Source organism: Lepisma saccharinum, chromosome 3 (genome assembly GCF_977018435.1).
Source record: "Lepisma saccharinum chromosome 3, izLepSacc3.1, whole genome shotgun sequence".
Classification (NCBI taxonomy): domain Eukaryota; kingdom Metazoa; phylum Arthropoda; class Insecta; order Zygentoma; family Lepismatidae; genus Lepisma; species Lepisma saccharinum.
The window spans coordinates 104,256,831-104,278,781 of NC_139231.1; the positions used below are offsets into that span (position 1 = coordinate 104,256,831).

Genomic DNA, 21,951 nt, shown 5'->3' on the forward strand with positions numbered 1-21,951 from the left:
CATATTTAAATTGAGCCGGTTAAAAACTCCCTGGACCGAATTTTAGGTTCCTGGACCGTATTTAAATTGATCTGGTAAAAAAGGTTCCTGGACCTAAAAACTTAACTTATTTTATTTTACTTCGCGTTTTGTGCCTCTTGGCTAATTTGCGAAGATGGGGATGAGTGATGAAATTGATGAATGGATGAATGGGATTCGAACCCGGGACCCTTGGCGTCGCAGCGCGATGTGCTAACTACTCTTTTTTTTATTTACAATTTTTCTTTCATACAGTAATTTTACAGGTTTTGGATAACAATAGTTCTTTTAACATTCCATCAACACCTTTAAAAAATGTGCTAATAATATTTTCCTTTTATCCTGAGACACTTTATGATATTCCTGTTTAACATATATTAAAAATTGATCATGAAAATCTATACCTTTATATATGCAGACAAACAATATATAATGTCCAACCAACCATTCTACAGTGTCTCTCAAAAAGTTTTAGGACAACGACATTTTAAACTAGGCAACCCAATTTACACAAGGCGTTGGTGGGTTGCGTGTACAGTTAGGCTCAATTTCAGGGTTGCCACATGCACAAAAGATATTTATAAAATACGCGAGAGAAATAAAAACAAGTACTATTGTATAAAATTATTAAAAATATCACTATTATATCGCAAGTGACAAAATTCTTTCTCAAAGAAAAAAAAATAGTTTTCTAGTATTTCATTGCTGATGAGTCTACAGAAAGGAAAAGAGGTGATAGAAAACGAAAGGTGACAAAGGAGAGGAGAAAGAGAAAGCGAAAGGAGAAGAGGAAAAGTAGAGGAGAGAAGAAAGAATGGATAGACGAGGAGAGGAGATGTCGTGAGGAGAATGGAAGAAGGTTCTAGGAGAGATGAGGAAAATGGAGCAAAGAAGAGAGAAGAGAAGGAAAACGTGATGAGAGAAGAGGAGACGAGAAGAGGGGAGTGGAGAGTAGAGTAAAGGAGAGCAAAAGAGAAGAAGGAAAAGACGAGAGCAGTGGAGTCGGAAATGTAAGACAGGAAAGGAGATACGAGGAGTGGAGATGAGTGGGATAGAGATAAGATGCGAGAAAAGTAGGGAAGGCGATATGAGATAAAAGCAGAGCAGAAGGAGGGGAGAAGAAGGAGAAGGAGAAGAGAAGAACAGAAGGGACTGAAGACAAGAGGTAGTTGCAGAAAATATCGTCTCAGCGTCAAGAATTGATGCATTGGTCATATCGTCATGAAACATTCAATAACATTTTGAAATGTATTGGAGAATGTACTAGATCGGTGCGAAATGTCTTTTGGCTTAGTTCAGAGCAAGATAAAATCTTCCATGTAAGATCTTTGATTTTACCTGCGATTATACCACTAAAAACATGAATGTAATTTTAATATTTATAAGAATTATCCAATTTTTGTCCATTTCTCGGTCCGTTGAAATGGAGATTTTGAATTTAATATCTCCCTTCCCCCATCGTTAATTCCAAACTGAATCATTCCGTTTCACACGGCGTGGACAATGAACACAATGGGATAGGTCTAAAACGTACGAAAAGTTTCTGCCACCGGAAGGGTTTGAACATACGACCATCAGATTAACAGTCCTGAACGGTAAACACTACCCTACAAGCTTTCGCTCCTGAAAGTAAGTAGAAGGAGCTGACCAATGTGAAATGTAGATGCAACTCTCCTCCTCCATATAATATGCAAAGAATAGTTGTTTGTAACAAAAAAAAACGAAGGTAGTAGGCCTACGACTCGGCGAAAACATGTAATGGAGAATTGCACGTAATGAAAACTTTTCATTCGATATTTGCGGAGGTTTCCTTGCATTGAACTCTAGTGGGAAAAGGGGTAAACTTATTTTGTCCTGAATTGCCACAAATGTAAATAGTTATTTTATTAATATTTGTCAATGTCTTTGAAGCAGTACACAATTATCGTTAGAGTATCATAATTCACGATCGTATACATGAAAATATCCCTTGGAACGTGTGTCAGTTCATTTATTTGTTTATCTTTTTCATAAATTCCATATGCAGAACAATGTAGTCACTATAAAATTCTATTACAAATAATGTTACCATACTCTTGTTTAATAGAATGGGATTTAAAAATAGACGAAAAGGAAAACCTAGTATGGAGGATCGAACCTGGTACCGCTAGCAGCCTAACCGAGTACTCTAACCACTACACAACGCCCTTATCTTCGATTGAAGCAATAATTTTTAAGTATTCTGTCCCTCCAATATTGTAAATGTCGTTGGGTATACATGTAGTTGAACTTTTACTTTAATTTTGAATTGATTTCTTGTAGTATAGCAGCTATCTTCGAGATATAATTTTCGAAGTGATGAAGAAGAACGAGAATATTGGTAGTTGTGAAAATGCGAGTTATTTCTTCTAACTTATTATTGTGATTAGACAATATTAATGGAAAATATCTAGAGGCTTGAACATTGCAGGACGATATTCTTTTCCTGCGATACTGGAACAGACGAAATGCTTGTTCCCTGACGCAAGTCTCGTGTTCAGAAACATATTTGCTGTTGCGTAAGGTAACACGAAACAATTACATCGTTTGCGAACTACCAAATCTGCGCAACGTTAGACGTAAACAGGTGGAAAATTTTATTCATAAAATCAATTCACATTTGACAGAATTAGTCAAGAGAGACTCGTGGGACACTGTGTTAAGGTGCTGGAGTAAATACTTCTTATTTTTCTTCCTGGAAGAACAACAATTTTTAAAGTAGAGCAACAGTCGTTCGGTCCTTTCTTATTTCTTTTAAATTCTTCCACATTCCTTTAATTGGGTTAAAAATAAATAAAAATATTGCTTACATTTCTGACATTGACGTAGACCAGGCCCGTATGCAAGATTTCTTTGAGGGAGGGGCCAGACCGAAATTTATATATATATATATATATATATATATATATATATATATATATATATATGAGTGAGAGAGACACAGATATTACAAAATAGTTCAAATAGTGCGAGCGCCATTGAAAAGTCACGATAATTCTATGTTTAGAAAATAATATATTTATAAATTAAATGTTGCGTACTAGGAATTGTTATTAGAATAAAGAACATGTTTAATTGTGAGTTAAGAAAAAACAATAATAAAGAGACATTCTCGCATCACGATTGCAGTTCGAAAAAGTCGATACAGGGATTGAAAGTAACGCACTGTCCTGACTAAATCGCTGAATCCGACGTCTGCTAGCCTTGCATTATAAAACTAAAACCATCCAATATTGCACCCTGAAGACTTTTGCACAAGAAACAGAATCATTTATGTAAAAACAAAATTGAAATGTTTACACATTTCTAAAATCGACGATGTTATTTTCGTAGTTATTGATAGGTTCACATTAAAATATTTCAGGGTTTGAGGCCTGATGTACACAGTGGGAGAGAAATTTTGGAGAATCTTTCTATTAAATTTATTATTTACATCCACCTTATGCTCAGATAGGTTTATTGACAATCGTGAACTTTTCGTTTAATAGATAATATTTGGTTTTAAACGACGGGAGAACATTGGTCTAATTTCCTTTCTTGTTCTTTTGAGAGAATATACAGTTCTGAAATAGCTATCGCGTTCGGAAACGGCGAAAAAAAAATGACTGTTTTCAAAGGTAGACAAGCTTGGTAGCGCAGCTTGTTCGCGTTCAAAATGACTCACTCACTCACGCTATTCAAGGCCGCTTCTTATCGCAAAACACTGTGCGTCGATGCACAGTGTCTGCACCCAGCAAGTTACAAGTGACCAGAGTCGAATTTTAAAGAAAATCTGAAGAATGATAGATTTGGGCACTAGCTCAAAATGCAATAGTTTAAGTGATAATTTCCGACAAACAAGAAAACTTATTGAATGAGTATTGGGATAACTATTGGGATAGTAATACGTGTATCCGCTCCTTTTTAACAATGTAAGCTCGAAGACAATCTGTATTCCATTTGTTTATATTGGCAACCGGAGGTTATTATAAGGAACTATTTCGTAGATGTTCATGTAACCGTTATAAAATTACAAATAAAATATATTCACAAGGTTAGATATACTAACAACGAAGAAATAAATTAAGAGTTAAATTTCAAATGCATGTGTATAGAGTAATTCTAGAAGTACAGAGCTATATCAGAGTATTGAACATATTTTTGCAGGATAACGTTTACAATATTGACGCGACAGAATAATTAAGAACTGCTGCTCCAAGGGAAAAAAGGGCGTACTATATTAGTTAGAGTTCTTGAAAGCATTGATTGCGGTCACAGGTTCGATCCTCCATACTAGGTTTTCTTTTTTTTTCTATTTTTAATATATATATAATATATATATTAAATATAATATATATATATATATATATATATATATATATATATATATATATATATATATATATATATATACACATTTTGGGTCTGGCCCCTCCCTCAAAGAAATCCTGCGTATGGGCCTGGTCTACGTCAATGACAGAAATGCAAGCAATATTTTTATTTATTTTTAACCCAATTAAAGGAATGTGGAAGAATTTAAAAGAAATAAGAAAGAGCAGAACGAATGTTACTCTACTTTAAAAATTGTTGCTCTTCGAGGAAGAAAAATAAGAAGTATTTACTCCAGCACCTTAACACAGTGTCCCACGAGTCTCTCTTGACTAATACTGTCAAATGTGAATTGATTTTATGGATAAAATTTTCCGCCTGTTTACTTCTAACGTTGCCCAGATTGGTAGTTCGCAAGCGGTCTAATTATTTCGTGTTACCTTACGCAACAAGCAAATACATTTCATAAGACTGTTCTGAACACGACACTTGCGTCAGTAAACAAGCATTTCGTCTGTTGCAGTATCACAGGAAAAGAATATAGTCCTGTAATGTTCAAGCCTCTAGATATTTTCCATTAATAATGTCTAATCATAATAATAATAACTCGCATTTTCACAACTACCAATATTCTCGTTTTTCTTCATCACTTCGAAAATTATATCTCGAAGATATCTGCTATACTACAAGAAAGCAATTCAAAATTAAAGTAAAAGTTCAACTACATGTACACCCAACGACATTTACAATATTGGAGGGACAGAATACTTAAAAATTATTGCTTCAATCGAAGATAAGGGCGTTGTGTAGTGGTTAGAGTACTCGGTTAGGCTGCTAGCGGTCCCAGGTTCGATCCTCCATACTAGGTTTTCCTTTTTGTCTATTTTTAAATCCCATTCTATTAAACAAGAGTATGGTAACATTATTTGTAATAGCAGTGTATAGTGACTACATTGTTCTGCATATGGAATTTATAAAAAATATAAACAAATAAATGAACTGACACACGTTCCAAGGGATATTTTCATGTATACGATCGTGAATTATGATACTCTAACGATAATTGTGTACTGCTTCAAAGACATTGACAAATATTAATGAAATAACTATTTACATTTGTGGCAATTCAGGACATACTAAGTTTACCCCTTTTCCCACTCGAGTTCAATGCAAGGAACTTTTGAGAGACACTGTACACTACGCAATTTAGTACATGGAAAATACGAAAACGTAGGTAACATTATGTTATGCACAGTAAACGCATTGGGATGGGTGCGACAAATTTTTCCTAATAACACACATACAGTAGATATTTCCATGTTTCACGTGTCCGTATGCATTCACTTAGCCAGTGTGAAATCGAACCATTTTGTTTACACCTACCACATAGTGGGTCTTGTAACAGTTTTAATTTATGTCGTTTCTCTTCCGTTAACACTATATCCTGTATCACACAGTACCACGCAGATTTTACCAAGGGCGATAAATGTGCTGTTTGAAGATTGTTCCATATTTTGTGCCAGGGATGGGTTGGTTGATTAATCATTATCTTGCAGCTAGGCAGTGTTGCCAAACAACGTGACTTGTATAATTGAGATACTTTCGGTATTTCAAGAGGTTTCGCTGAAAGTAGTATATAACAAATTTCTAGCACTGATTCTTGTAAATATTTATAATGCGGTGGCACCGTTGCTATAGCGATCGGAGACTGCAATGGTATGGTGTCCAAAATCTGCTTAAGTATCACACCCGTTAAACTGTCTGGGAAGTTTACTAACATTGACATACTGTACGCGGAGAGTTGGCTTTTTAACTCCACGTAAGTCAAGCCAAGTGCCCCGCACCGTACCGGTAGACATACATTCTCGTGACTCACCCGCAGCATTTGGTGTGCCCAAACAAACCAGTTTATCGCACTCCTTATCTGTACACAATCCAATTTCCTAATCGGAAGCACTCGTGCCACAAACCAGAGCTTTGAACTCGCATAAATATTTACTAAGGCTACCCTGGCAACCAAGCTAAGGGCACGAAGTTTGTTTTGTTTAAGCACACTTTTCAGGCCAGCAATACATGTTGAATAATTTTGAGCAATCATTTCTTGTAAAGAGTGGGTAAAAATTATTCCAAGAATTTTCAGTGCATTTACTTTTTGAATTTTATCGTTTTGATACGAGTGGTTTGTAGCATCTAAGTGCATCCAATGAGTTTTATTATAGTTAAGCTTTAGGCCAGCCACCGAGCTGTACTTTTCTATCACATTTTCAAGTATTTCCATATCTGTCGGCAATTTCACAAACACAGTGACATCATCAGCATAACCTAATAATTTTATCGTTGTTGAGTGAATATTTAACCCCTGCAATTGCATTTCAAGTACCTTTAAAAATGGCATTAACGCTACACAAAAACTTATCATAGACATGGGATCACCTTGTCTGACACCCCCTTGTATAGGAAATGTCTTGGTTAAAAAACCATTAATTTTTACACACGATTTGGCATCAGTATATAAACTCTTAATCGCATTTACAAATTTTGGACTACAACCCATCCTTAAAAAAACAGCATATAAAAATTCTTGCTGTACCGTATCAAAAGCATTTTGAAAATCCAATGCCCCTATACCATGGTGACCTTGTATGGTCGTATGTCTATAACTAGTTATGACATCACGAATTAGTACTCGGCCACAGGGTCCGGCAATTAAGAACTTGAATATGGCGTGGATCTCGTTAAAAGAAAATCACTCAAACTCTTACGTGTACAAAAATATGATGTCATTCGCTCTATCTCGCGCATTATCTCGCTTGAGCACCACCTACACCAAGGCAACGCCCTAGGGGGACTAACTCACAGCACGTTGTTTATGATATCAGGAAACGAAAACATCACGGACACTCGGAGCTCTAATGTGAATGTGTGCTTCCGTAAACACTTTCGAAGCTACAATTTGTAGCCGGTTCGGTGGCCGAGAGCTCTAAGTTGTCTACTTTCGATCTCGCCACCCAAGCTCTGGGTTCGAGTCCCCACCTTTGGTATGGATGTTCTTTGTTAGTATTCCTTCAACAATTTAATCTAATCATCACTCATCATCATTGTCGCAATCAGCCAAAAGTGGCTGAAATGAGACTCTAATTAACAAATGGCATTCACTCTATTGTTTGTTTCGCCTCATTCGCCTAAGATCTTACGACACTATCCGATTCGTTTCTATTTTTTGACTTGAAGAACGAATTGTTCTATTGTTACTTTCATCTTGTATTCGTTCTTTCTTTCTCTTTTGAGTATTTCACATAGCTTTTCTATTTCTTGGGCTAGTTTTGATAAAAGAGGATCTGATGAAAGAGATGGTGAGAAACCCAGTGTTTCAACCTGGGACCTCTGGCTTTGTAGGCCGTTGATACGACCAATCCGCCACGATAAAAAAATTGTTATATGTGAAGCGTTTAGTAATGTCTTAATTTTAATGCGGTTATCCTAACATATTTCCTAATACGTTAATTGAGAAGGGTTCAAATTCCATCGAATTTCATAGAGACGTTCCTCGTTGTACACCGCATATGCGTTTAGACCTCTCTAAGTTTTCTTCATTTGAAAAGGCGTCTGTTGTAGAGCAACTTCGATGGCTTGCATGCTGTGTGGGAAGAGATACCCGGTGACCAGTGGCGGCGATTGGGTTCCAAAACTGGGAGGGGGCGGGGGCAAGGGCATTTTACTTTCCAATGGTATATAAGGTTTTGCATAGTGCGGGGCAAAATTGGCAAAAAGTAGGGGAACAACTGCCACCCACGCCCACCCCGCCTAATCGCCGCCACTGCCGGTGAATATTCATGGAACATGTAAAACAAGGTACAAAAGGAATTTATACGTCGTGAACTGGGAAAAATTTTTTTGAGGGAGGATTATGAAAGAGTAAATAGTTACAGTAGCTATGAATGTAAAAGAAACTATGTTAAAGGAATAGCAAACACAGCGCTCCTACTGGCGAGAAAGATAAGCTGAACACAACATAGGACTTTACGTATAACCATAAAAGATCACCTGCAAATAGAAAGTTTTGTACTTTCAAAAAGATGTCTAAAAACTCTTACCAATGATCTCCTCTAATTACTACAGTTCTGAAAATGTCGTTACTGGCCATATCATATACATTTTATCTAATACCTACATGCGCATCCCTCAGAAATCAGATTACAACTAGGTAAGTTGTGGACGATCCTCATTGATAATCTCGTGTCTGCATGATGGATTTTCCACAGAGTTTTATTGCCAAAAATTATCTTCGCTGATGATTTTGTGAAGCGCCAAGCTGAAGCTCTTTCCCAATAAATCCACACTAGACTCTCGTAATTCCGCAAACGTGCTGCTTGACGGTTTCAGAAGATTAATGATCTTATAAACTCCTTTCTCCACGGTAAGTAATCCAGACGGGAAACTGCGAGGTGCAGCAGAATCTCCACCTTTGCTCACGACTTACAAATTGACTTCATTGATATAGAAAATCATTCTAAGATCCATCGGGTAAGGAAGATCGACCTTACATTTAGTTGTCTGTAGTTAAGCTTTGAGTTTTATGCTGTCACACGCCAATCGCTTTCTGCGTGCAAATAAATAAGCCTGAATATTAAACTAATTCATACCTAGAGAGGTACTTGTATTTGTATTCTTGTTAATTTCCTTCACTTTTCTCCCACTTTTGGGTAATTGTAGCGATGAAAAAGAGTGATGATTGTACGAAATTGATGAAGGGGAATCGCAGAGAACACCCATGCCAAAGCCAAGACTTGAACCGAGGAACTTCGGTGACGGAATAGAAAGTCCACCACTTAACGCTCTCGGCCAAAAAACAGACTACATATGTAATACCTAGGCGCGATCCGTGCATTATTTGCTAGGCAGTTCACTGAAACAACCTACCACATATTTAATTTCACCACAGCTGAATTTTTCCATCTTGTGGTATAAGGCTTTTCAGAGGGATAGAAAATTTTGCGCCGAAATAACTATAAATTAGGCTTTCTTGTTCTTGAACCATTTTTGTCACAGAACTCGCAGTTTTGTCGCGATTAACCTAATGGTGTAAGTAAACGAAGTTTATTCTATTATTTAATATAACAAAATTCGATATTAATAATTTTGCACTGATGTAAATAAAGAGCTTATCACGAACAGCATCCCAAAATGTCGAGGGAATTTTGGAATCAGATGTCCGTGTGGTTCGAAGAAAGAAGGACTTGTAAACATCGCCCACCCTCCGATTCCCCACCGTTGGTGTTTCATTTTAATAATGAAAGCACCTTTATTCAAGAACGATGTTTCATTTTATCCACTTATTCCGAGAAACGAGTAATGTACTCCTCCTGACATTCCTATTCTCGGAAATTCTCTACTTCTCTTGAATTAGAAGGGTTTCGATACGAGTGTTATGAAATAACAATGGCTCTACATGAAATTGAAATTCCTGTAGAAAATTAGAATAAATTACCACAACTGTAGTAGTCAGCAGGGGAGGTGTGACCTGGAAATTGAGGAGAATTTTGATGCCTGCCAGTGATAAACAGTATCTTTCCAATAAATTTTCAATTAGATTTTAAAATTTACTTAAGCCCACGGTGTCGTTAGCGGGGGTAAAGTGGAGACGCGTCTCTCCCAATAAATCAGAGACAGGGGACAAAGGGAGGGGGATATGCTCAGTCCAAATTAACACATAAGCTAACGTCCGGTCCGCATCGTAAAGCTCTTTCACAATCCCACTGCAAGGCTCTTCCTTCTGCAATAATCTCTTGTCTATCGGCTTGTCCGCTGCCTCCAAATGTCTATATTTTCTGGCCAGAACACAGTTTCTGACAATCGTTAAGAATGTATATGTAACTTTTTTAAATTCTGTGCCATCTTGTATTTTTTTGTGTTCTTTTCCTGCTTTACGTAAAAGTAAATAAACATATTATTCTGTTTTCTATGAAACACACATTGCCCTCCTTCCTCCCCCTAGATTCCAGAGCCTGGTGCCACCAGTGCCTACGTGAGAAATTTTCTGAATGGTGTCTTTTATATCAAGAACCACACACCAGAAGAAGACAAAGATAGGAAGCCAGACATAAAAATGATAGAGAAACAGGTGAAAGAAAAAGAAAGACAGAAGTAGAAAGAGGGAAAGAAATAGAGAAGACGAAGAAAGAAGCCTGTAAAGATAGAAAAAATGAGTAAGTAATAGACGAGCAGAAATGGAAAAGAGGGAGAGAGAGAGAGAAAAGAATGGAAACGGAAAAGAGATAGAGAAACTGACTGAGAAAGACAGAGAAAGAAGCAGATAAAGATGGAACATTAGTAAGGGAGACGAACAAAGATTAAAATAGAGAGAGAAGAAATATAAAACCGTAGAAAGATGAATGGAGGAAGTGGGGAAGGACGCAAAGAAACAGCTATAGGTGAACAGAGATGGAAAAGATAGGGAGTGGGTGGGAGAGAAAAGAAAATGAAAACGAAAAACGGAGGAAGAAAGACAAAGCAGATAAAGATAGAAAGAGGATAAGTAAGTGATAGACGAAGAGAAGTGGACAGAGAGAAGAAAATGAAAGAAAAAGCCATAGAAAAACGGAAGAAGAAAGAAAGGGAAGGAGAAAAAGAAATTGGAAACAAAAGAGGAAGAAAAAGATATAGCAAGTGTGAGAAGGTTGCTAATCATGACCAGCAAAGTAGGCTCACCTGGAAAATTTTCTCCACTTTGATCCCACCCAGTCGAAAAGCCCTGACGACGCTACTAATAGAAATCCAAGTAACAAGATGCAGGTGAAACGCGGTTAGTAAATTCGTTCCTGCATTGTGGAGAGCGAACGAGTTTTCTATTGTCGCATAAATGCATGTTGAAGACCCCGTGAAGAGATGCAAGGGGAAGCCGCGTGTAGAGACGAGAAGGGCATGCGCGTCCGATCCCATCAATGAACGGACGGGGAGAGGAAGTTCGTTTAAAAACTACTCATCTTCGCAAAAGTTCGCGCGTTCTCTCCGAATCAGGTGCTACGATCGCAGAATGGCTGCACTGTCGCCCGATATCGTGATCTCCTCGCAGGAACCTATCACCGGGTGAGACGAAAAGTTGCCGCCAACTGCGAACTTTTCATCTCCCCGCCGTCCTGTGCGTGTGTGCGTCATGAGGTTCAAAGGTGAAATCAACTTCCGGTGGTTAAAGCGAACAGTTCCCTATTTCTTCTTCGGTGCTTCAACTCTGCTGTAAGTATTCCAACCCAATTTCTTTCTTCGGCTTAATTACTGTAACTCCCAAGTTAAGCCTCCGTGGTCTATTGGGCAGCGCAAAAGTTTGCAAGAAGTGTTTGTTTTCGATGCTTAAGGCATTTTTTGAACCATTTAATAACTTTTTATAGTTGTGATCCGGGTTGCAATAACCGGATCCGGTGAGAACCTAGTACCCGGATCGAAACAAAGTTCTGGAACTTAAGATTGGGTACCGGAACCTAATATCGAGTGCCCGGATTCGGAACACAAAATCGGGTACCTGAATCCGGAACCTAAAATGGAGTACCCTGATAAGGAATCTAAAATCAGGTACCCGGAGAATATGGATCTTAATGTCGGGTACTCTGATCCGGGTCGTACCATCCTTTCTTCCAGCTTTATTGTACAGTCACGGACATTTCTGGGTTTTAACAAGCTAATTGACATTCAACAGAATCATTACAACTCAGACGTGTCCGTGACTATACTAATAATCGTCAGTTTGCACGATCTTGATAATCAAGGTGCTTCGGAATTGATTCTCTGTTTGGCTCATTTGAGATTACCGGCTTCAGTTGGAGTTATGTAATGCAAAAACGTTCTCAAGATGTACCTAAAGTGTTTCCAAAAGCATTGTTAGAACTGTTTGGCTGTGTTGCAAGTGTGTGAAGTGTGATAACTAAAAGTAGTTCCTATACCGTGTCCCAGCTAACTGTAGAGCAGGGCCGCGCATATCGGCAGAGGAGGAGGAGGAAAATCGAGTGGTGAAAGCGCAGCGTTGCCAACCGTACGGTCCTGACCGTACATGTACGGACGTACGGTCCAGACCTTAGTCCGTACGCTAAATACACGGCTTGTCAAAATTTACTCTTGCAGTTTCATTCCTAATATTTCCCTAAGAAATTCAACCAATCGTACGGACCTGGAGACAAAAATACGGTTCCTTTGGCCATGTGCGTCTCGGTATTATTCTTTTCAAAAGTTTGCAACGCTGCTTAGCGAAGGAGGAAATCGGGAAAACTCCCGTCGCCCATTACACAATCCAGTTTCTCTCACTGTTCATTGGTAGAGCCGTCTCGCGTCACTACTTGCGCAGAGACTTGTTCTCGTTCGCCTGGTCTACAGTTAGCTGGTACGGATAATAGTGAATGTATTTTCTTAGGGAGGGTGCACTTGCTATAAACCGCCAGAACACATTCAGAACACTTATCGTGGATCCAGACGCCAGAGTCTCATTGCCCTGCAGCAATACAGTCCAGGGTGTACTACGTGAAAGAGAGAGATTGACATTTGAGTGCTTACGGGAAAGTCACCCCTTACTAATGTGCGAATTAACAGGGGGATATCGGGACCCCTTTTTTAATTATATTTATCCCTGTCAGGGATGTTTTTATCCCCTTTGAATTTCATAACTATGCATCAAAAACAATTGAAAAATTATTCGCGTCCATTAATGATGATCCAGCTTTGAAAGATTTCCCTGCAGCCTTGTGGATTAAAGGAGGACCCCATTCTGCAACCTCACAGAACATGTATTCAAGTGTTCACAAGAAAATTGTAGGTAGGTGGTTAGATGGACGTTAAGTTTGAACTTGGCAACAGAAATTTGGTCAAGATTTCCGTGTTGCTACTCGAAAGTTCTTTTTTGTGCATGAGTTTGGGTCTTCTTACAATGTATATACACTATGAATTAAGTGTTTCTAAATTATGAGTAAATGTTATCATAAGATTTAATGACCTAGGCTAGAACCAACGTTCTGAAGCACTTAGAACCTATAAGGCAATAGTTTGGGATTCGGAACATAAAATCGGGTACTTAGAACCACCGCAAGACAACAGTTCAGTTTACTGGATTTACATACATACAAATTTGCATACCCAAAAAACCTACAGCCAAAATTAAATTAAAAATACGCCACTGAGTGGCAATCCTTCCCAAAGCAAAAATCTTAATTCGCACAGTGTCCCTTACACCCCAACATCAAATGTTCCTTTCCCCTCTCGCTTTCCTGTATTGCATTTTTAATCTCTCTTCTTTTTTTTTTTTGGTCCCGCTTTACTTTTTAGTCTTCCGTTATGGTTACTCTGATTGTCTTATATTGGTACTCTAGTATTATACGGACTACCTCTTTGTCTACGTAACAAGAAATGCTTACGAGGTTATGTTAGGTCTGTAAGGTTAGGTTCCATTAGCTTAAATACAACCTAAATAATAATTTTTCATTGTATTTATGCTAATGGAACCTAACCTAACAGACCTAACCTAACCTCGTAAGCATTTCTTGTTACGTAGACAAATGAGGTAGTCCGTATAATACTAAAGTATCCTTATATTTATATACAAACAGAATTAGTATGTAACTTCGTAACTGGGGAATAGTTTTTGAATCGGAGAATAAATTTCACGAACTAGAAACGTCAGCTCACAGAAAATCATGAGATAATGTTATGATAAAATCTCCAAATGCTAAAAGGGTCAAGTAACACCTCTTTTGACAGGTCTCCTGTCAAACGAGTAACAAGTAACATTTGTAGAGAACTTCTTTTTTTGGTTTGCCCAAGTTTTAGAATAAATCTGTCTAATGAGTCTCTCCAGCTTCGCAACAGGCTAGTATTCCAGAACGGAATAATAAAGCTCAAAAATTTATTCATGGCATCACATCGCATATTGTGAGTTGACTGATTGTATAACGTATACAGTGTGTCCGTAAAATAATAGTGGGGTTTTAAACAGTCATAGTTTTGGAACAAAGCATGGTAGAGAGATGAACGATACGTCAAAGCAAAGAGAAACTCTCAAAGTTTCTTACCTGTTTAATAGACTTCGATGTGTGAACCCTTAGTTGCCCTGCAGACGTCAAGACATATTCAGTCTCTTCCCATACACGGCAGAGAACATCCCGCGTGATAGACGAAACAGCTTCAGTGATCCTTGCTCTTAAATGGTCCAGATTTCGAACTTGAAAGGAAAACACTTGACATAACCCCACAAATTGAAGTCCATGGGTGTAAGGTCTGGAGACCGTGGGGGCCAGGCAATCCACCCTCTTCGTCCGACCTTTCGCCGAAGAAATGTTTCGTTAAGAAAATCCCGCACGATTGTGGAAAAATGTGGAGGAGCACCATCTAACTGGAAAATGGAATTCTCCGATATTTGAGGCACTACATACCCTTGTAACATATCCAGGAAGGTGGTCCCCGTTATTGTTTGTTCAGCAAAAAAGAAGGGACCAATAACTCTGTCTCGTCCAATAGCGCACCACACATTCGCTTTCTCACTGTCACGCTCATGTTCCATAACGGCATGTGGAGGTTCACTACCCCATATACGAACATTATGCCGATGTAAACATCCCGAAACATGAAACGTTGTTTCATCACTGAAAATAAACTTGTTGAAAAACATGATGAGTAGCAAGGATGACTAACGAGCTCATTCAGCTTTCGTGTCCTTGAAAACATAATGCGCATGCGCTACCCCTCGCGCCTGTAGGTAAGCTTTCGCATACATAAACTTGGAGAGTTTCTCTTTGCTTTGACGTATCGTGCATCTTTCTACCATGCTTCGTTCCAAAACTATGACTGTTTAAAACCCCACCATTATTTTACGGACACACTGTATTTTGAAATAGGTGGTGCCTCGGTAGGGGAGGAGATTTTCGAAAATGTAAAATGGGAAAAAGGGTGATTGATCCTTGGATAGATCTTATAATTTCAAGTACATTTTAAGAAATACTTCTTTTCGGACCCAGTGATTGTCCGTCTATGATTTTACCGATGCATGTTCATGACGCTATCTTCGACTGTTCTAAAATTACAAAAAGGTTTAGAATGACAAGTCTTTTGGGAAAGGCATTCGAATTCGATAACCCATACCAAAAATGTTTACTTTAAAGAGACCTAACGATATGTCACTCAACCTCTTCATCATGTAAAATGTTGTAGATCCTCCCTCTCTCCCTCGGATCCCTATCGAGGCACCACATGCATTTTCGTGAGCTGATATTGATAATTAATGCGATTTTGTTATCCGATTCGAAGCTAATATCCTGTTCCAATTTACAGTTTCAACATGTATTTTATTCTTCACCTCTCTTCTATTTGCTCTATTGCCTTTAAACATTTATTTTTTTCTCCTATGCATCCATTGTTTGTCATTTCATGTTTCTCTTATTCCCCTATCGTTCATTTCTCCTCATATTATCCCTTTCCATCCACACACACACCCTTCCCTTTCTCGTGTTCTCCGCAGCCAACAATAAAACCGCTACCTTGGTCACACTGTTTCTTCCGAGCCAATGTCTAGCAGCGAAAAGAATTCGTCTGAATGTCCAGAATTCAGCTGCGGCGACGAAACATGGCGACGGGATTTCTTTCTACGACAGACTCCTGTGAGAGACGCAGGATGCAGGGACGGACGCTTTGTTGTGGCGTCGTGACTGGCAGGGACTCGCTTTTCCCTTCGTTTTTCGCCAGGAGCTGCTCAGACATCACAGACAAGAAAAAAAATGCAAATTAAAAGAACGATGCGCAGTGGGCGGGCAAATAAAGGAACAGTTTGTTGGCTCTCTCCGTTTTCTGCGGATATGTAACATCCACATGTACTCGACTCTCAACTGAGCAATGCTTCAACCGCAATACTGAAATTAGACAATATAATAACGTAGGAGGCACGTGAGGTCCGATGGGGTGCTTCTGTAATATAACAATGTTTCTTTAAAAATTAATATTAAATAATAATCAATTTTCAAGCAGTGTCAGGCAATTTTCTTACTTTTATATAGTTAGTCGGTTATGTAAATACTTAGGATTTTGTATGCATCTGAGGGACGAACGCTTTGTTGTGGCGTTGTGATTGACCACGCACCTAATGTATATGCATAAATTAGGCACTGTGTTATTTGCAATAATGTAAAATGATATAATATAAAACCAATGTAAAATCAGAAAAAACAATTTTGTATTTGGGTCCTTATTCTAAAGTGCAATAGTAATGCATAAAATACAATATTTTGTGCTGTGTGTGATCGGCAAGCTGATTGGCAAAGCTAACAAATATTGTGTCTCCTTTTATTTTTACAATTCCCCACAATTCTGTAATTGTAGAATGTTGCTAGTTCATCAACTTATTATATGTAAACTGAACTCAGTGGTTCAACAGCCCTTTGAGGACCAGGCCCTGCCAAGCGACTTTTTGTTGGGTGACGCGTGGTCAGCACGTCGAACCCCATTGCGGAGTGTGACCCTTTCCAAAGACACAAATCTCAACTTTTCTTCCACGTAGTGCACCCTAGACTGTGGTTTGCAGACTAGCGAGGCTGTGGTGTCTGGACTCACAGCTAGTATAATCATCTGTGGGGCTCGTATTGTGCTGTCCCTATGTGTCTGTGATTGTCCCCTCATCGATCTCATCATCATTCTGTGGTGGAGTGGTTGGCACATCGCGCTACGACGCCACGGGTCCCCGATTCGAATCCTGGCTTCGACATGGATATTTGTGAGTGTCCATTCATCAAACACATCATATCATCACTCATTCCCATCTTACCAAATTAGCCAAAAGTGGCACAAGAAGCGAAGTAAAATAAAGCAAATAAATATAAAAATCATCATCATTCTTTCTCATCCTCGCGAAATGTCTGAAGTGGCAGTAAAGCAAAGTAAAATAAATTAAATCAAATCGAGCTTCCTGTTTTCGAGGCTGGAATCCTCTACTTCTTTCCAAGTAGCTCCTTAATTGGACCCGCGATGTTCAGTCAACACTAAAATTATGGATCTCCCACCGCAAACGAACCCGGATGAGCTCAAATTCTGGGTTGCATATATACCCGGGCCCCACGCATATGAAGAATACAGTGTGTATATTTATTTTTAAAATGTTTATAAGAGTATATATTGTTTCTAATATGAAAGGTTTATATCACTACCTGCTGGCATTTACAGTGTCGAATTCAGATAAAATTATCACAAATTTCGAACGTGCTTGTTAACATACGTATTGTAACAAAATTATGCAAACATTTCTACAAGTTCCCATTATCTTTTTCTTGTTTTACAATTCACTTTAGAGTAAAAATTGGAATTCTCGGCTTGCTATTTTTCGTGGTGAGGAAAGTGACATTCCGCTGCTCTTGAGCCTTAGTTAATAGCAAACACGCTAACAGTGTGAGAATTCCTGGTGAAAAACTTGGAAAATGAATATGCATTGCTTCCCCGTCGGCTGATCCATTAATTATGTTTGTAATCCCGTCGAGCACCGCTCCACAACGTCCAATCCGATGATTTCGGTTGCTGGTTTCTGTGAACAGAGACTGTTCAGTTATGTATGCAAGATTAGCTGGCCATTTTTGGTACTGACCGGCAAAGATGAAAGAACAATTACGCTTATGTGAAGGACTCATCTGTCTGTGTCATCAATCCAAACACAGAAATATAAAAGTGACGAGCTGAGAAGCATAACTAGTGTTATCTTAAAGCAATATAAACGATATCGATTGGTATGCCATGTGAAGGAAGCTTCAAATGTTATCTTTTTAACTCTGATATTTCATAAATAACTACAAATATAAAATTTTCTTGACCTAAAAGTGCCAACTTTGTATGTTACGCCCTCCCTTGCCCGGGAAAACAAATGCTACCACTACCTAGATAGAGGCGGCAAAATCTCCCTCGGACAAGCGAAATAGCGTTACGGTCCAGGTTAAGTTCGCGTGTAGGAACCGGTGACCAACAGTGCATAGTAATAAGCCATATCGAATAAAAACAAAGACATATGTACTTTCAAATTACCACCTCTTTACCTGTAGCCGGGAAGCGGCTAGCTGCATACCTGAAAATCACGGGTAGCGACATGCATACGAAAATGATATAGCCCAAAATTAACATGAAAATAAAAAGTATAGTGACGGACGGTGATGTGATCAGTAAGCACTAATCACGTATCTAGAACTATATTTCTAGAGGGGTCCAAACGAAGTGTCTCACATATAATAATAATAATAATAATAATGATAAAGCGCATCCAAAACACCAAGTTTTCATGCACAAATGGAAATGAGAAATTACAATTGTGTGTGGAAGTTCTATTTGGGGTATGCCACAGGGCCCAACTTACTTGCCTTAGGACATTCCATGAAAATCCTCTCATCTTTGCATCCAGAGAAAACACATTGAGAAGCCAAATTGAGCTCAACAAAAATGGAATTATTACAGGTCCCCACACTTGCACTCTCACATTCTCTCTCAGATTCAATCCTCATGGGGTCATCGACACAAGAAATTATACATGACATGTACAGGTTTTATGACGACAAGCCCTAATTATTGCATTCTCAATTAATTTTATCTTACTTTTTGTCTAATCAGGTCATTTGTGATTTTGCTCCGGTGCTACTTAAATCCTAGCCAGCCCTTACTTAAGTTCACCTTTTGTTTTTTAAAAAGAAACTAGTCGGCGCGGTGACAATACATTACATGACCAGTATAAACAAAGGCGTCTCAACGGCAATTACATTCACGTGGGCGGACGTTTTCCTTTTACAGGACCTCACGTGGTTCCAAACATAACAAGTAACCTCCGTTGAGTGGCGCAAACATATACTCTCTAGCAGGCGGGACTTAAACACTTCGCCGCGACGAGCAATTCACATTACCAGGCAAATACTTTAACAAACAATCACATATGCGACCTGACGTAGCTAGCAGCGACACAGCACTGACACATAAAAATGAACAAACCTCAAGTAGAATATGCAATTAAGCGGGCGGCGCTTTACTCTAATAGTACGCACTTTAAACAAATACAAAGGAGCACAAACAACAATGAATTTAAGATCATAAAAAAATATCACAAGGAATAAGAAAACTTGACCTGAGACGAATAGATTACAAATGACAAGCGCGACGGGAGTTTGATATAAAATTTCGAGTTGAGTGGCCGTTTTCAAAATGTCGACGAACTTCAAGGGCGTTCTCTAAATCAATCGGGCCGTCACGTGTTAAGGTTCACACAGATGAATACTTTACCATCTCTCAGCTTCCGGAGTGCATCCTGGCGTCTTTATGGCCGATTGAAAGCACATAGTATCCACGCGAAAGGTTTCCTTGGTCGTGACGATGAAGATGCAAAAAGGGTTCGAACACCTAGTTCCCCGGCTCCTCTTCCTCTCGGGATTGGTGGATCTCCGTGGTATGGCGCGGTTCGGACGTCGCATCTGAGCGGTCGTTGTAGGCGTCGTCGGCGTCGTCGGGGCGTCAACATCTCTCTCTACGTCTCTCTGTCGCGGCTGGTAGGCGTCGTCGGGGCGTCAACATCTCTCTCTACGTCTCTCTGTCGCGGCTGGTAGGCGTCGTCGGCGTGGCTCGTCGTCCCTCTCTCTTTCTCCGTGGCGGGTAGGCATCGTCGGCGTGGCTCATCTTTCTCCTTCACTCTCCGTGGCGGGTAGGCATCATCGGCGTAGTCTCGTCTGACATCTGGCGAATCGACGTAACGCCCTCATCTCTCTTCTTCCTCTAGCCCGCCATAGTTTTCGGTGATCCTCGTTTCTCAAAAATTATAATTGGCGTAAGGTAATCACGGAACACGGTTTCGCTTCAACTTCCCCCAGCGGTTGAGGTAGGCGCACTCGTGTAGACTTACTGCCTATCACACACACTGGTGTTCGCACAACACAACAAAGTCCACTGTACACGAAAGGTAGCACGAAGGTGCTCTCGTTCCAAGAATCGCGGCAAAACTGTATATGGAGAGGTAGCACGGAGCTGCTCTCGGTACAAGGATCGCGGTAATACTGTTTATCGAAAAACCATGTCCTTCGTTTTATTTGGATTTTGAAAAAGGACGCTAGGCGCACGTTGGAGTGACGCTTCCGGAGAGGTTATTCCACCACGCTCTATTGTCTCCAAACTAGGACGGACCGTGTCCGAAGTTTACTTGTGCGGATTAAGCCTCCGCCTGGCTGTCGCCCATAGCTCAATTGCAATCGCTGTCCACAAACTGATCAATTAGAACCGATTTGATCTGGCGTCCGTAATTGTCGCTTGATCGTGACGAAACTCCACACATCCGTCCTTGCACACATGCCGCTGCGCTGGTATAAGTTTCACATGAATCTGACCGTTGGAAACCGAGATATTTAAATGTTTGTCATTACGGTCGAATTTCCTAAGCTTTAGACGCATAGCGTGACCCTTCAGGTGCTCACCCTTAACACACGCGAACGTCTCGTTCCTCCCGTCGGCTTGGCAAAAATCAAATATGTAATCTTACAAATTAAAACACTCAACACTTTGAATCAACACGTCTTTTTACCGCTACATACATGAATAATAATGATAATAATAATAATGACGGTAAATCTGACTGTCACAACTTCTTAGCACATAAATTAGTGGCGCAAGGAACAAAGGGTATAGGGGTCTCGTACCCTTCCAAATTGTTACCAGGGGATACAGTATCCCAGAGTGCGATTTGAAGGAGAGGTGGGGATCTCCCCCCCCCCCTCTGTGTTGAGCTATCGCACCTTCTGGTTATGAATGACACGTCCCAATTAGGGAAAACTATTTCCCACCTACTGAATACTGAATATGTAAACTATTTTATTAAATATATCAAGTTGTAGAGTTCCAGTTCAGTTCAATGAGTACAAGATTCTGCTGCACCCTTTCAAATATTCTTGGCAAGTTATGAATCACATAACAGTGACAATCATGGAAAAGAATTATATGTCTGTGCCTCCTGGGATCTCATAAACAAGTGATTTGAGATATCCCCAGATGGAAAAATCGAATGGATGCAGGTCAGATGACGTCTCAGGCCAGCTAATAGGGTCTCCCCGTTCAATCCAGCAAGCAGGAAAGGTAACATCCAGATGGTTGCAGACATCCACACTGAAGTGAGGTGGTGCTCCGTTTCTCGGTATTCTGGCTTCTCCGACCCTAGGTTCCCTATCTCCAACTGTTCAGTGGTGCATGACATATTTTCTGTTTCATTTTCACACGCTTTTACTGAATCACTCTGTATGTGTGTGTGTGTGTGTGTGTGTGTGAGTTTGATTTGATTTTAGTTTTGATATTTGGTGTCGCTTTTCTGCAATTTTCGGCTAATCGCGACGATGAGGATGATTGATGATATGATGAAATTGATGAAGAGACACTCACCAAGAACATCCATGTCCAGACCGAGATTCGAATTCGGGACCGTTGGCGTTGTTTGTGTGTGTAACTATATATATAAAGTAGAATTTAATATTTCACATCTCATTCGATCATCTTGCTAGATATATATTCTAGTTTAGTTTCTCGGTCTAGTTCGTGGAAAGTGGTTGCAGAGTAGCTTCAAGTTGTCTGTACATGTTTGTTGAGTGTTTAAAT

The 21,951-nt window shown here is 39.4% G+C and overlaps 1 protein-coding gene across 1 annotated transcript in view; it reads left to right on the forward strand.

Moving 5' to 3' along the window:
- Positions 1-11,405: 11,405 nt before the first annotated feature.
- Positions 11,406-21,951, forward strand: part of LOC145985930 (gamma-aminobutyric acid receptor subunit alpha-2-like) — a 54,947-nt gene continuing 44,401 nt past the window's right edge. Inside the window, exon 1 of the mRNA XM_083120070.1 lies at positions 11,406-11,577. Coding sequence (XP_082976196.1) covers positions 11,498-11,577 — 80 coding nt within the window. The 5' untranslated portion in view covers positions 11,406-11,497. The remainder of the gene's footprint in view (positions 11,578-21,951) is intronic.